Here is a 12,880-nt window from a genome sequence, read left to right as displayed (position 1 = left end):
CTCCTAGTTCCATGACAGGAGACCCAGAATTGTTCACTGCCAATATATATAGCATTTTAGATTTTCAGTTCCACAGTCTGGCCATTAGATGTCAGTACAAACCTGCGATTATTACTTTGACACCTCTGGATGTCCCACACTTCCAGTACAACATGGAAAGCCGAAAAGATCTGACCAAAGCCAGCTATAGATCATTAGCAAGACAGCCATAAAGCACAAGACTTGGAAAAGAAAAAAAATGTTCTCAGCCCACGCACAAAGCTAGCAACACTGAACCTGAGAAAAATAGTGTGCAAGGCGCCAATTACACACACGCCCACTAAATCTGGATAGGTGGTAGTGCATGGCAGGTTAGCTTCTGCTCAGCCAGCTATTAGTTTATTGCCCTATAGGGGGCTCAGCAACAGCTGCATAGTGATAATGAGAATAGGAAATGGCTGTGAAAAATACAAAGGTAGATAAGCTAATGATTCTGCAACTCCTTTGGGAGCATTAGATGGGCTTCATGCATGCAATTAGAGTAAGTGCTTAGAAACAATATAGAAAGCTTTGAGAAGTCATTGATTTTAAACGTCCTGCAAGACCTGCCACAACGGAATGTTTACATAGCATCTGCTGGCCCCTATATATCAAATTCAGAGTGGCTTATGGTCCATTGTAGCCCTCCCACCCACCGGCTCTCTCCTAAAAGGTAGGTTTAAGGCTGAATTCACACTAGAACACGCAGCAGCTCATGGCACGAGGTCAGTGTGTCTCCATTCACCGTTTCAGGTCCGTTTTCAGACCTAATTTTTGGCTTAATTCAGACCTGAAATGGACTAAAGGATGCACAGCATTCCTGCAATTCACACCTGAGCCGCTGCGGAGGGGCGTGAACCAGCTACATAGAGTCCGCCACAATCTCCTGCCATGCAAATTTGATGTGGGGAAACCCACATCCAATTCGCACTAGTGTGAACCCAGCTTAATGCATTCTCTAAAGCAGTGGTCATCAACTCCTGTCCTCAGGACCCACTAACAGGCCAGGTTTGCAAGATAACTGAAATACATCACAGGTGATATCATTTGCTGCTCAGTGATTGCAGTATTCTAGTCTGCCTCTCCCCAAGGTAATACTTAAAACCTGGCCTGTTAGTGAGTCCTGAGGACAGGGTTGATGACCACTGATCTAAAGTGTAAAATTTGAGCCAGAAAATTACATTAAACGTACCCATGTCCTGTATTCATTATAGAGGAACTATTTTTGAGGCCATCATGGTATTGTATCTTCAACACATAAGATAGATGTATAAAAAGCAATATTTATTAAAACAATAAAAAAATAAAACACATATAGAAAAGACATTGTGCCATAAAAGGGCACCCAGATGCTCTCTATTAGCTGGACAATAGCATGGTGATGGCAAAGGGCTGATACTTTAAACCACATACACTATATTGTCAAAGGCATTGGGACGCCAGCCTTTACACACACACACGATATGTAATGGCATCCCAGTCTTAGTCTGTAGGGTTCAATATTGAGTTGGCCCACCCTTTGCAGCTATAACAGCTTCAACTCTTCTGGAAAGGCCGTCCACAAGGTTTAGGAGTGTGTCTATGGGAATATTTGACCATTCTTCCAGAAGCGCTTTTGTGAGGTCAGGCACTGATATTGGATGAGAAGGCCCGGCTCGCAGTCTCTGCTCCAATTTATCCCAAAGGTGTTCTATCGTGTTGAGGTCAGGGCTCTGTGCAGGCCAGTCAGTCAGGTTCTTCCACCCCAAACTTGCTCATCCATGTCTTTATGGACTGTTGCACAGTCATGTTGGAACAGGAAGAGGCCATCCCCAAACTGTTCCCACAAAGTTAGGAGCATGAAATGCTCCAAAATGTCTTGGTATGCCAACGTCTTAAGAGTTCCCTTCACTGGAACTAAGGGGGCATGCCCAACCCCTGAAAAAAAAAAAAAAAAAAAAAAAAAAAACCCACACCATAATCCCCCCCACCAAATGATTTAGAGGGGTGGCCCAATACTTTTGGCAATATATTGTGGCTGAGCAAATTTGGGGTGGAGGAATTTCACTGACCTGTACAGAGTCCTGACCTCAACCCAATAGAACACCTTTGGAAAAAATGCAAGCCAGCCAGTCTCATCCACATCAGTGCCTGACCTTACAAATGTGCTTCTGGAAGAATGGTCAAACATTCCCATAGACACTCCTAAACCTTGTGGACAACCTTCCCAGAAGAGTTGAAGTTGTTATAGCTGAAAAGGGTGGGCCAAGTCAATATTGAACCCTACAGACTAAGACTGGGATGACAACATTTATATGCATGAAAAGGCAGGCGCCCCAATACTTTTGGCAATGTAGAGTATATTGTTATCACATAACACACACCCAGATTCTTCTCGACATGTTTTGTGGACAGGTCTGCTTCTTCAAGAGTTTTAGAGAGAAAGCACAACATTTTTTCTACAGAAAGAACAATAATTATTATTAGAACGACAACATATCAGAAGACAATAAATGCTTGATCACAGAGGCTGTTTATAATCTTACCCAGGGCATGACTATTATACTATATTTGTGTTGAGTTTTCACCCTGTACCAAAATATTGTAGTATCTTGGCTAGGGGTGGTTCTGGGGCAACACATGCTTAATGGATTTTTGCCACAAACATCACTGGGGTAAAAGCGAGGCCAGATATAACCCTACCTGAATACCTAAAAAGACAGTGAAAAGATTGGTCCAAGACCCCTTTCACACTAAAGGCAGTTTTCAGGAGTTTTAGTGCTAGAAATAGCATCTGTAAAGCACCTGAAAACTGCCTCCCATATGTGAAAGGCCGAGTGATTTTACACTGGGGCGGTGCGCTAGCAGGACAGGAAAAAAAAAAGTCCTGCAAGCAGCATCTTTGGGGCGGTGTAGAAGCACCGTATACAGTGGTCCTACAACACCCCTGCCCATTGGAATGCATTGGCAGCGCTGCCAAAGCGCCTGAAAAGTGCTTCGGAAGCGCTGCAACGCAGGCGGTTTTAACCCCTTCTTCGGCCGCTAGCTTAAACAACTCTAAAGCACCAGGTGGCGCTTTAGAGCCATGGCCACATTGTGAAAATAGCCTAAAGCTGTATAATACTGTGTAAGCTAAAATAAATGTGAAAGGCATGTCAATTCACCTTAGGTGCATAAAGATGTAGTAGGGCCACCACAAGGGGTCACCAGAGCTCAACAGGTGGTTAAAATAAAAAATCAATGTCAGGCAACATTCTATTGTGTGGTCATTCCTATACTCCTAGTTCCTTCTGTTGAAAACATTTTTGTGCTTGCTCTCTAACACTCCTGAAGAAGTGGACCTGTCTGCGAAACATGTTGAGAAGGATCTGGACTGCACCATGTTATAGTCCAGTTAATAGGGAGCATTTTTTTTTGCGGCACAATTTGTCTTGTGTTTTTTTTTTTTTTTTTTTTTTTACATCTATCTACATGTAAGTCCTTATACAGTACCATTAAAGCCCATGATAGCCTCAAAAATAGTTCCTCCATTCCCTTAAGTGGTTCTAAAGATTTTTTTTACCTTAATGAATTCTATGTATTAGGGTAAAAAAACCTTCTGGGTGGTTATACTTACCTGAACCCCACCTTGATCCAGCGATGTGCATGAGAGCGGCAGCTCTCCTGGGTCTCTCTCTCCTCATTGGCTCTAGTTACTGTCAATCCCAGCTAGTAAGCCAATCAGGAGAGAGCAGGGGGCAGGGCTGAGCTGTGCTTATGTGTAAACCGGCACACAGAGTGACTCAAGTGGCCCCATAGCAAGAGGCTTGCTATTGGGGGCACTCAGCTAGGGAGGAGCCAGGACCGCTGGCAGGGAATCCAAAAAGAAGATTGGGGTTGCTCTGTGTAAAACCATTACACAGAGCAGGCAAGTATAACAGGTTAGTTATTTTAAAAATATTCCTTTAGAATCACTTTAAGGAATAATCAAAGCTTCCATCTTTGAGACAGTTCCAACATTTTAACCTCTTCCCACACCCCTAGCTTCTTGCTGAATGTTTTGCCAATACAACGTTAGTACATTTCTTTAAAATTAAACCAAAAGGCATATACGGCTCCTCTTTCACTGGTGGTGCACATGTGCTTCCTCCTCTCTCACACCTCCTCCCCTTGATCATGGTCAGATGCTCATGCTGTCTGGGAATAGGAGATGGAACCACCTTAAAGCTGGAGTGGTCAAATGCACTTATTTTGCAGCGGGTGTTCCACATTATTGGTCGGTCATAATACTACATTGCTTTCAAAAGTAATGTGACCTAAAACTCCTTTGTTTACCAGTGTGAAGCCCTGCTCCACTTAAAATAGAGAGCTCCTACCCACCCCGGAACAGCAGAGACAGGCTAGGTTCAGCCAGTCCCATTCACATTACTAAATTTTCAATACATGTCTAAAATGTTTGGCGACTGGTCCGATATCTCAAAAAAAATGGCAACATGCGCCGGGTGTAAAATGCATTCACATGGCTATCTAGAGACACGTCAGGAAGCACTACCTAGCGTGGAGCACAGGTGACCATCAGGGTAAACCTGCTGTGGGCAGTCAAAACGTAGTCAGTGTGAGAGGTAGGGTCACAGTGCAATGGAGCAACAAGTGAACATCAAGTTCTGCTACAAATTGGGGAAAGCCGAGACAGATGAAACATTGGTGCACGCATACGGTATGGAAGCCACGAGCAGAAAATGTGTTCAAACACTTTCGCGATGAGAAGCAAACGACTGAGGATGAAAAACATTCACGTCTGCTGTCGTCGCAGAACCCCAAACATGATCAAGAGAGTGCGACAAATGTTCGCACAAGATCAGCGACTGACTCTACGATTGATGGCGGAGGAATTGGGCATTAGTGGATATGGTGCTCATCATCATCCCCGAAGATTTGTGTAAGCGAAAATCTGTTCGAGTCGTTGATCTCATGCCATCATTTGTCGCATTCGCTCGATCATGTCTGGGGTTCTGCTTGTCGACGGCCATCGGACACCACTCGTAAACATTTTCTGCTCATGGCTTCTAGCCTGTACACCTGCACCAACAATTTATCCATCTCCGTCACTGGTTTCCCCAGTTTGTAGCAGAACTTGATTGTCACTTGTTTGCCTGTAGTGGGTTTGCTCTGACCGTCACACGTACTCTACGCTAGGTGGCGCTTCTCAACAAGTCTCTGGATAGCCAGGTGTATGCGTGTGCCCACCTGGCCCATGATGCGGCAAACAACAATGCAGCAAATAAGCAGTAACGATATCAACAAAGAAAGTGGGACTTTAGATGAATGATTAACTTTATATGTTCATATACTCTGAATTATGATCGATACTGTAATGGTACTTTTTTATACCGTGGTTATCACCATTGGATGCACTGCCCACTGGGAGGTCTTGGTTTCATGGCTTCAGTGGTTATTCTGTGCAGGAGGTGCGATGCGCACTGGGGCCCTTCCTCTCCCCCGCCCATCATTGGCTTTTCGGGGGTTGGATGCGCCGCCACTGCGTATCGACGTCACACGTGCGTGCCAGATGTGGAGTCTGTACGCCGCGGTTCTTCCAGCGCAACGCTGACCATCTGCAGGAGTGGTGGTAGGGGCTGTATCTGCGCCGACCACCGGGCAATTTTCGGCCCAGACTTCGGCGCCCCTCCCGATTACACTTGTGTGGTGTGACATAGGGGGTGTGCCCTTGGTGGTGTGCATTTATGGGAGGTGGCCTGGCGTGGTCCGGGATCCTACATGCTCTCCGTTAGATTGATTTCACATTCATGGTTGGACTGATCCCTTCCTTTCCTCTCACTCAGGTACACCTTCACTGCCTCACTAGCCATTTTAATTATCTTCCCTTACACCGGGTGTTTTGGAGTTTATCTTTTACAATGGTTTTTCACCTTCACGCCTTGGTTACCACCATACCCCCTTCCTCACTTTATCACTCATTACTTTCCCCAACTAGTCCACCCTCACTTTTACACTATAATTATGCTCACACTATCTCAATTTTATCATCCATCTTCAATTCAATTTTTTATTTTTTCACTTTGTCCCAAGATTGTCTTAGCCCTTTCACTTATTACATTCCAATACTCATTACACCAGAGGGGCCCGGGGATCCCAGACTGGCTGGGGCCGCTGCCTGTGGTGGGGGCTGCCCTTGGGCGTGCACTCTCAACTCCCATTAAGGATGCATTTGGCTGGCCTGCCAACCTTGACACCATGGTGTCCAGTGCACTCATCGCAAGTTTGCTTGTCCTATATGGGTTACTGGGGGGGATTTTTACCAATATCCCTTCTACCTTGACATAGCACACTTACATAAATCATTTCTCCATTGCAGATAAGTCACATGTCTGCTCCTGAAGAGCAGTTTAAAGCCGCAAACATGGCGAGCTATTAGACTGTGTACAAACCTCACACATCTTTTATATGTTTCGACATTCTTTCTACCTTGATGGGGATTTCAAGAACTATTGATTGTGAAGAGGTTACCTTTTTAACATATATACCCATTATGAATATTTGGTGGCTCCCTCAATGTTACCAATTTATATCTATGATTGTAAGCATGTTATTACTAGTTCTTGCCATTTTAGAAATTTGGCACCTTGTTATAGGTGCATTTCTTTGTACGTGCAATTCCATGTATGTCAAACATGTTTTTATGCATCATGAAACAATTTTATTTTCCACCACATTGTTCATTTGTCATCATGAGCTTCATCTGAAGTCCCACTTTCTTTGTTGACATTGTTACTTCTTTTTTGATGCATCGTTTGTTTTATCATAATTGATAGGGATGGACGCCCTACCCAGCCATGGCTTCATTTAAAGTCCCAATTTCCCATTCTCCCCTCTTCTTTCAATATGGCCCATGATGTGGTTGAGATATCAGACCGTTCAGCCAACTTTTTAGACACTTTGTATGCCTGCAGAGAGTTAACTAAAGGGCAGGAGAATTCATCCCTCAAGTGGATTCCAGATTAGTATGTAGGTACAATTCTAGCAGACTAGTAATTGCTACCAGGGAGTAGGAAGAGGGTAAGGAGAAAAACAAAAAACAAAACAAAACCAAAAAATAAAATAAAAAAAGCCGTCTCAACCTGCCCTTGGAAATTCATGATGGAATAGGAATCATCACCATCTTGGGAACTTTGCAACTGTAGTCTGAATCCACTTTGGTGTCCAGTATACCCATTAGAACGAATTTCCACTACAATTAAAATGTAGCACAATGTCCCATTTTTATAAAGTTACTTTTAACAGGAGCATATAGTATCAGAAGTAAAGTACTCCCTGGGAAATAAAGGTTTATTAGTAACCCCCTCCTATGCTGCCAAAAATCGGTTGTCTTCAGGAGTACCGCTGACTAAAATTAGGATTTTTTTTCTTCTCCCCACAAAATCCCTTCCCTACGTTATTGAAGGACAAAGCCTAGTATTTTAATCTTGACCGCAGACTTAAAGTGTTTGTAGCACTTCTAAAATAAAAACAGTCACTGCCAGCCCCTCTTTTATGCATGTCTGTGAGCCGGCTATTAGTAATAAAGTAAATCTTAAACTGTCACTGCCAGCCCTTTTTATGCAGCCATAACACACAGTGTAAATATTTGTGGAAAACGAAGCCTCTAAATACCATTTTTTCAGATATCGTCAGGCCGGTCACATGACAACCAGCCGCTCTTCTACTCCGATGTATGGGCAACAGCAGAAGGGGGCCCAAGATCTCCCTCTGGCGTTGGCCGGGGAGGTCACATGACCGCTCTGCTAGCTGCTCAGCCACTACAGATGAGGGAGGAGAGCGGCCAGGAGTCACGTGACCGGCCTGAAGATCTCTGAAAAAACGGTATGTAGAGGCTTTGTTTTCCACAAATATTTACACTGTTATGGCTGCATAAAAAGAGCTAGTAGTGACAGTTTAAGATTTACTTCATTACTAATAGCCAGCTCACAGACACAGGAGCTGACAAGCAGGGAGGGAAAGAGGGGTGATTGGGTTGGGGGGTTGGGGGGGGTGGGCGGGAAGCAGAGCTGCTAAGGATGGAGGGACAAACTGACCAAGGTGTCAGGGCTCAGAAGCCATGATAAACCGTGGTTAGTTTACAGAGGGGAGGGCAGGATTAGCAAGGCATTTTAGGTGACAGAAAGGGCCAAATTACACAGCACATGCACTATGCTGTATAACATGCTTTAACCACTTCCTGCCCGGCCTATAGCAAAATGACAGCTGGGTGGCAACTTACCCTGCTGGACGTCATGACACCCAGTCAGGATAAGCCACGATCGTACGCCCTAAGGGGTGTCAGTCACACCGCATCACCGATCTCGGTAAAGAGCCTCTGACTCCAATTATGGCCGATTACGATGTACACAGGAAGAGCTGTTGATCGGCTGTTCTGACGGGGGGGGGGGGGGTTCTGTGCCGATTGTTGATCAGAACAGGACCCCCCCCCCATGGATGCTCGCCCAGGACTACCAGATATGCTGCCTAGACCACCAGGGATATGCACCCATCAGCGCCTACCAGTGCCGCCCATCAGCACCCATTGTCAATGCGCATCAGTGCCACCTCATTGGTGCCATCTTATCAGTGACCGTCTGTGCAGCCTCATCAGTGCACTTCAGTGAAGGAGAAAACGTACTTTACAAAATTTATAACAAAAACTTTTTTTTTTCTTTAGCAAAAATGAAAAACCGCAGGAGGTAATCAAATACCGCCAAAAGAAAGCTCTATTTGTGGAAAAAAAAGATAAAAAGTTTTGTTTGGGTACAGTGTAGCACGACCGTGCAATTGTCAGTTAAAAAGGGACGGGGTTGGGGGGGGGGGGGGGGTAAGTGCCTGTTATTGAAGTTGGTATTGAAGTGGCTAAAGGTACAGGAACAATTTTTTTTTTTTTCCAGGGCTACAAACGCTTTAAATTGAACTGCACCTGTAAAATCTTGTGGCCCAAACATGCATTCAAGGTTGCAACGATATTGACCTTCTAAAACTTAATGCTTGTACACACGATAAGAATATCGGATGAATGATAGTCTGTTTTTTTGTTTTGTTTTTTTGCATGCAAGTCTCATATCGAAAGCCAATAAGGTTACTAAAGTTACATAAATTCTTGTACGACAGAATACAACTTGGGAAGTGATTAGGGTTTGTCCTGATACCACGTTAAGACTGAGTACAAGTACCGATACTTTTTTTTTTTCCAAGTACTCACGATACAGATTTTTTTTTAATGTCACGCGACAGTGGGGTTTTTTTTTTTTACAATTTTTTTTTGTTTGTTTTTTTGGGGGGCTGTTGGGTGGACGTCTGTGTTTATTTCAATTTTTTTTTTAATAGACCTCTGATATCTCCCCCTTGGGACAGAGTAAGAAACCGAGGATAAAGATTCCCCAGTTCCTTTCTCTGCAGCCTCAGCTACATTGAAAATGAATGGCGAGAAGACAGCGGCTCCTCTCCATTCTTAAAACTGAGACATCGTAATCACAGGAGGTTACAATGTTTCAGTTATGTGAATGGACAGAGTCAGTGATCACTGACTCTGTTCATACAAAAAAGGAAGGAGGAGGAAAACGGGAGGGGGCCAGCAGCCGAAAAAACGGGAGGGGGCCTGGAGGGGGCCAGCAGCCGAAAAAACGGGAGGGGGCCGGGAGGGGGCCAGCAGCCGAAAAAACGGGAGGGGGCCAGCAGCCGAAAAAACGGGAGGGGGCCAGCAGCCGAAAAAACGGGAGGGGGCCAGCAGCCGAAAAAACGGGAGGGGGCCAGCAGCCGAAAAAACGGGAGGGGGCCAGCAGCCGAAAAAACGGGAGGGGGCCAGCAGCCGAAAAAACGGGAGGGGGCCAGCAGCCGAAAAAACGGGAGGGGGCCAGCAGCCGAAAAAACGGGAGGGGGCCAGCAGCCGAAAAAACGGGAGGGGGCCAGCAGCCGAGAAAACGGGAGGGGGCCAGCAGCCGAGAAAACGGGAGGGGGCCAGCAGCCGAAAAAACGGGAGGGGGCCAGCAGCCGAAAAAACGGGAGGGGGCCAGCAGCCGAAAAAACGGGAGGGGGCCAGCAGCCGAAAAAACGGGAGGGGGCCAGCAGCAGAAAACGGGAGGGGGCCAGCAGGACGACGCGGAGAAGGACGCAGTGACAGTCAGCGGTGATCGTGTGTGGGGGGAGTTACAAGCACCAATCACCGCTGCATAGATTTCACTAAAGCAGCTGAAAGCTTTTAACTCTCGTATCGGGTGAAGCACTGGGAGCATTTGCCCGAGTACAAGTACTCGGGCAAATGCTCAATATCGGTGCCAATACTAGTATTGGTATCGGGGCAACCCTAGAAGTGACGTAATGTACTGTGTTCTTAATTCTGAGCATGCGTGGTCTTGGGCAAACTATTTTTTTTTGTACAAACATTGTACAAAATTACACGCAAATTGTTTGTTCTGGTATTGTACGGGGAAATATTTCATGCTTGTCACTTTGGATAATTTCACATGAACTGTCGTGATCGGCTCTTAAAAGGTGTGTACTAATGATCATGTTATCACCAACAGGGGCAGGTTCTAGGTGACGAATTTGTTGTGCTATTGTCCTCCTGGAGGTGACACTTTACAGTCTATCTACAGTCAATATTAATGTACTGGGCTGTGCTTCAATGAAGGATATAGAAAATCTTTAGCATCTTTCATGCGTCTCAGATGTCTGGCCCCCTATCTACATGCTGTATTCCTTCCTCCACCACCTATGGCACAGCATAACAGTTCTGATCTGTACCAACATGCAGGCAAGGGAAAGGAAGAACAGTACCCAGCAGCAGGCAGCTAATACTCTCAAAAGTGCGTTTCAGCCAGTGGAAGTCCTGAAGACAGCAGGTATCGGCGGGGTTGGAGGAGCAGCCATTAATCCCTTTACTTTGCAGGGAAAACTTTGGTTCTGATTTTTCTTTTTTAAAGTCACTTTAAGCCTATGTGGTTGGCCTATGTGGTTGTATGAGGCAGTCTCACACTGTACGCAGGCAGAATTGGCCATGTCATACATATAGCAAGAATGGTGTAGGGAGGCAGGACTCCATATAAACCTGAGAGGAGCCCACGGGGAGGCTCTGATGACAAGGGAGCCTTCACAAATCATTACATGGTATATAGGTCACATTTTCCATGCCCTCCTCTTGGAGTTTACATTGTCGTTTGGCAGGTATAATTTTATGTTATTCAGAGCTCATGAAGACACTGATGGGCAAAAACATGTCTTAGTATTGAGAAAGTATGAAAAACCTTGTATTTCTGTCTCAGCTCCTCTGTATCTTCTTTTTCCACCTCCAGTACACGTCTTCGCTCTGTGGCATCCTCTGCGTAATCCAGCTAGTAAAAAACAGAAGAAGAAAAAACAAAACAAAACAAAAAAAGTTACAAAAATTTAAAAAAGTATCATAAAAAGTATAAAGACACAGCGCCTAGAGGCGATTCAGTTCGCATTGTGCGCTATATAAGTGTTTCATTCATTCATTCACATGTTGGTTTTGTAACGAATTACTCAAATGCAGAATTGCTGACCAAGTCTTTTCCAGACATTTGTTGCTTACAAGTTAAAAACAGTTTTCTTTGATAGACAATTACATGCTCTCAATCTTTTGCTGGCTAGAATTCTGTCAGCAAAAGACCGATGGAGCATACACACGGTCGCATTTTCAGACGAAAAACTCTCATAGGTCTTTTGCGGGCCAAAATTCCGATCGTGTGCATGCAGCGTTAAAGAGGAGATCTAGAATTATTGCTCTCATTTGCGACGATACCTCACATGTGTGGTGCAAATACTGTTTACCTATAAGGTTGTAACCTACGCACGAGTTCACTACTATGTGCGAGCACTCTGGGTGCTTTAAACTTTTTTTTCGTACAACTTTTTTCTACGCTGTAGAAAATCACTTTTATTACCGTTTCAAGGAATGCAAACATCCCTTGCGATAACAATACAGCATGACAGGTCCTCTTTATGGAGAGATCTGGGGGGGGGGGGGTCTCTCCTCTACTCTTAAAAGAGAAATATAAATAAAAAAAAAATTTAAATACATGGCTCAAGAACTGGAAGTGACGTTGACGTCGCTCCAGTCCTCCAAGGGCATAGAGATGGACAAACGGCGGCCATCCAGCCATCACTCATCTCTATGCTAAAACACAGCCGAGGCCAGATGGTTCCCGGCTCGCGGATCGGTAATGTTAGCCCAGGAACCACCGGAAAGTAGCGGGAGAGGGTTTCACCTTTCCCGCCGCTTATAAAAGAGTGCTCTTGCGGAGAATACGCTGCTGGTAAAGTAAAGTAATGACGTAAATTTACAGTTAGGCGGTCAGCAAGTGGTTAACTTAAAAAGGGCAACTACACATAAGATTTCTTAAAATCAAACTGAACACAGCTTCCATGAAAGATGGAGCTCACCGATCAGCCAATGCATCCATTTACAGTGACCAACAGCCACCTGCTGGAGGAAAGTGGTTTTGCGCCAAAGCCAACAGAAGAGAACTGTCCATTATCGCCATTAATACAGTGCTGGCCATTTACACAGCACTTCAAATACACTTACAATAGTCCTTGTTGTAAAGGAGCTTAAACTTAAAATCCATAGTCTTCATCTAACAGATAAATACAAATACTAGGACCAAATTTGGAAAGGGGACAATTAAACCAGCATGTCTTTGGAGGAGTGTGGAAGTAAATCCATGAAAGCACAGTGAGAACATGCAGATAGTGCCCTGACCGGAATCATCTGAACAGCAAGACTGCCAACTTCAGTTTTGGGAGCAAGAGTATGAGTATATTTGCAAATGCAAAAAATAAAATCCTAAATGCCATTTTTTGGCTTTTAAAAAAGGCAAAAATCTATACGTATTCCACT

General features: G+C 44.7%; 1 protein-coding gene across 7 annotated transcripts in view; it reads right to left on the bottom strand.

Moving 5' to 3' along the window:
* GPATCH8 (G-patch domain containing 8) overlaps positions 1 to 12,880 on the bottom strand; it is a 121,223-nt gene that overhangs the window by 27,870 nt on the left and 80,473 nt on the right. For all 7 annotated transcript variants that reach the window (XM_077460094.1, XM_077460095.1, XM_077460097.1 and 4 more), the window contains one exon: positions 11,265 to 11,351. In XM_077460094.1, coding sequence (XP_077316220.1) covers positions 11,265 to 11,351 — 87 coding nt within the window. The remainder of the gene's footprint in view (positions 1 to 11,264; positions 11,352 to 12,880) is intronic.

This window comes from Lithobates pipiens, unplaced genomic scaffold, assembly GCF_037356315.1.
Source record: "Lithobates pipiens isolate NorthernLeopardFrog02 unplaced genomic scaffold, aLitPip1_a1.2 Scaffold_28, whole genome shotgun sequence".
Taxonomy (NCBI): domain Eukaryota; kingdom Metazoa; phylum Chordata; class Amphibia; order Anura; family Ranidae; genus Lithobates; species Lithobates pipiens.
Note: the sequence above shows the minus strand (reverse complement) of the source record. Positions and strands in the feature narration are given on the sequence as shown.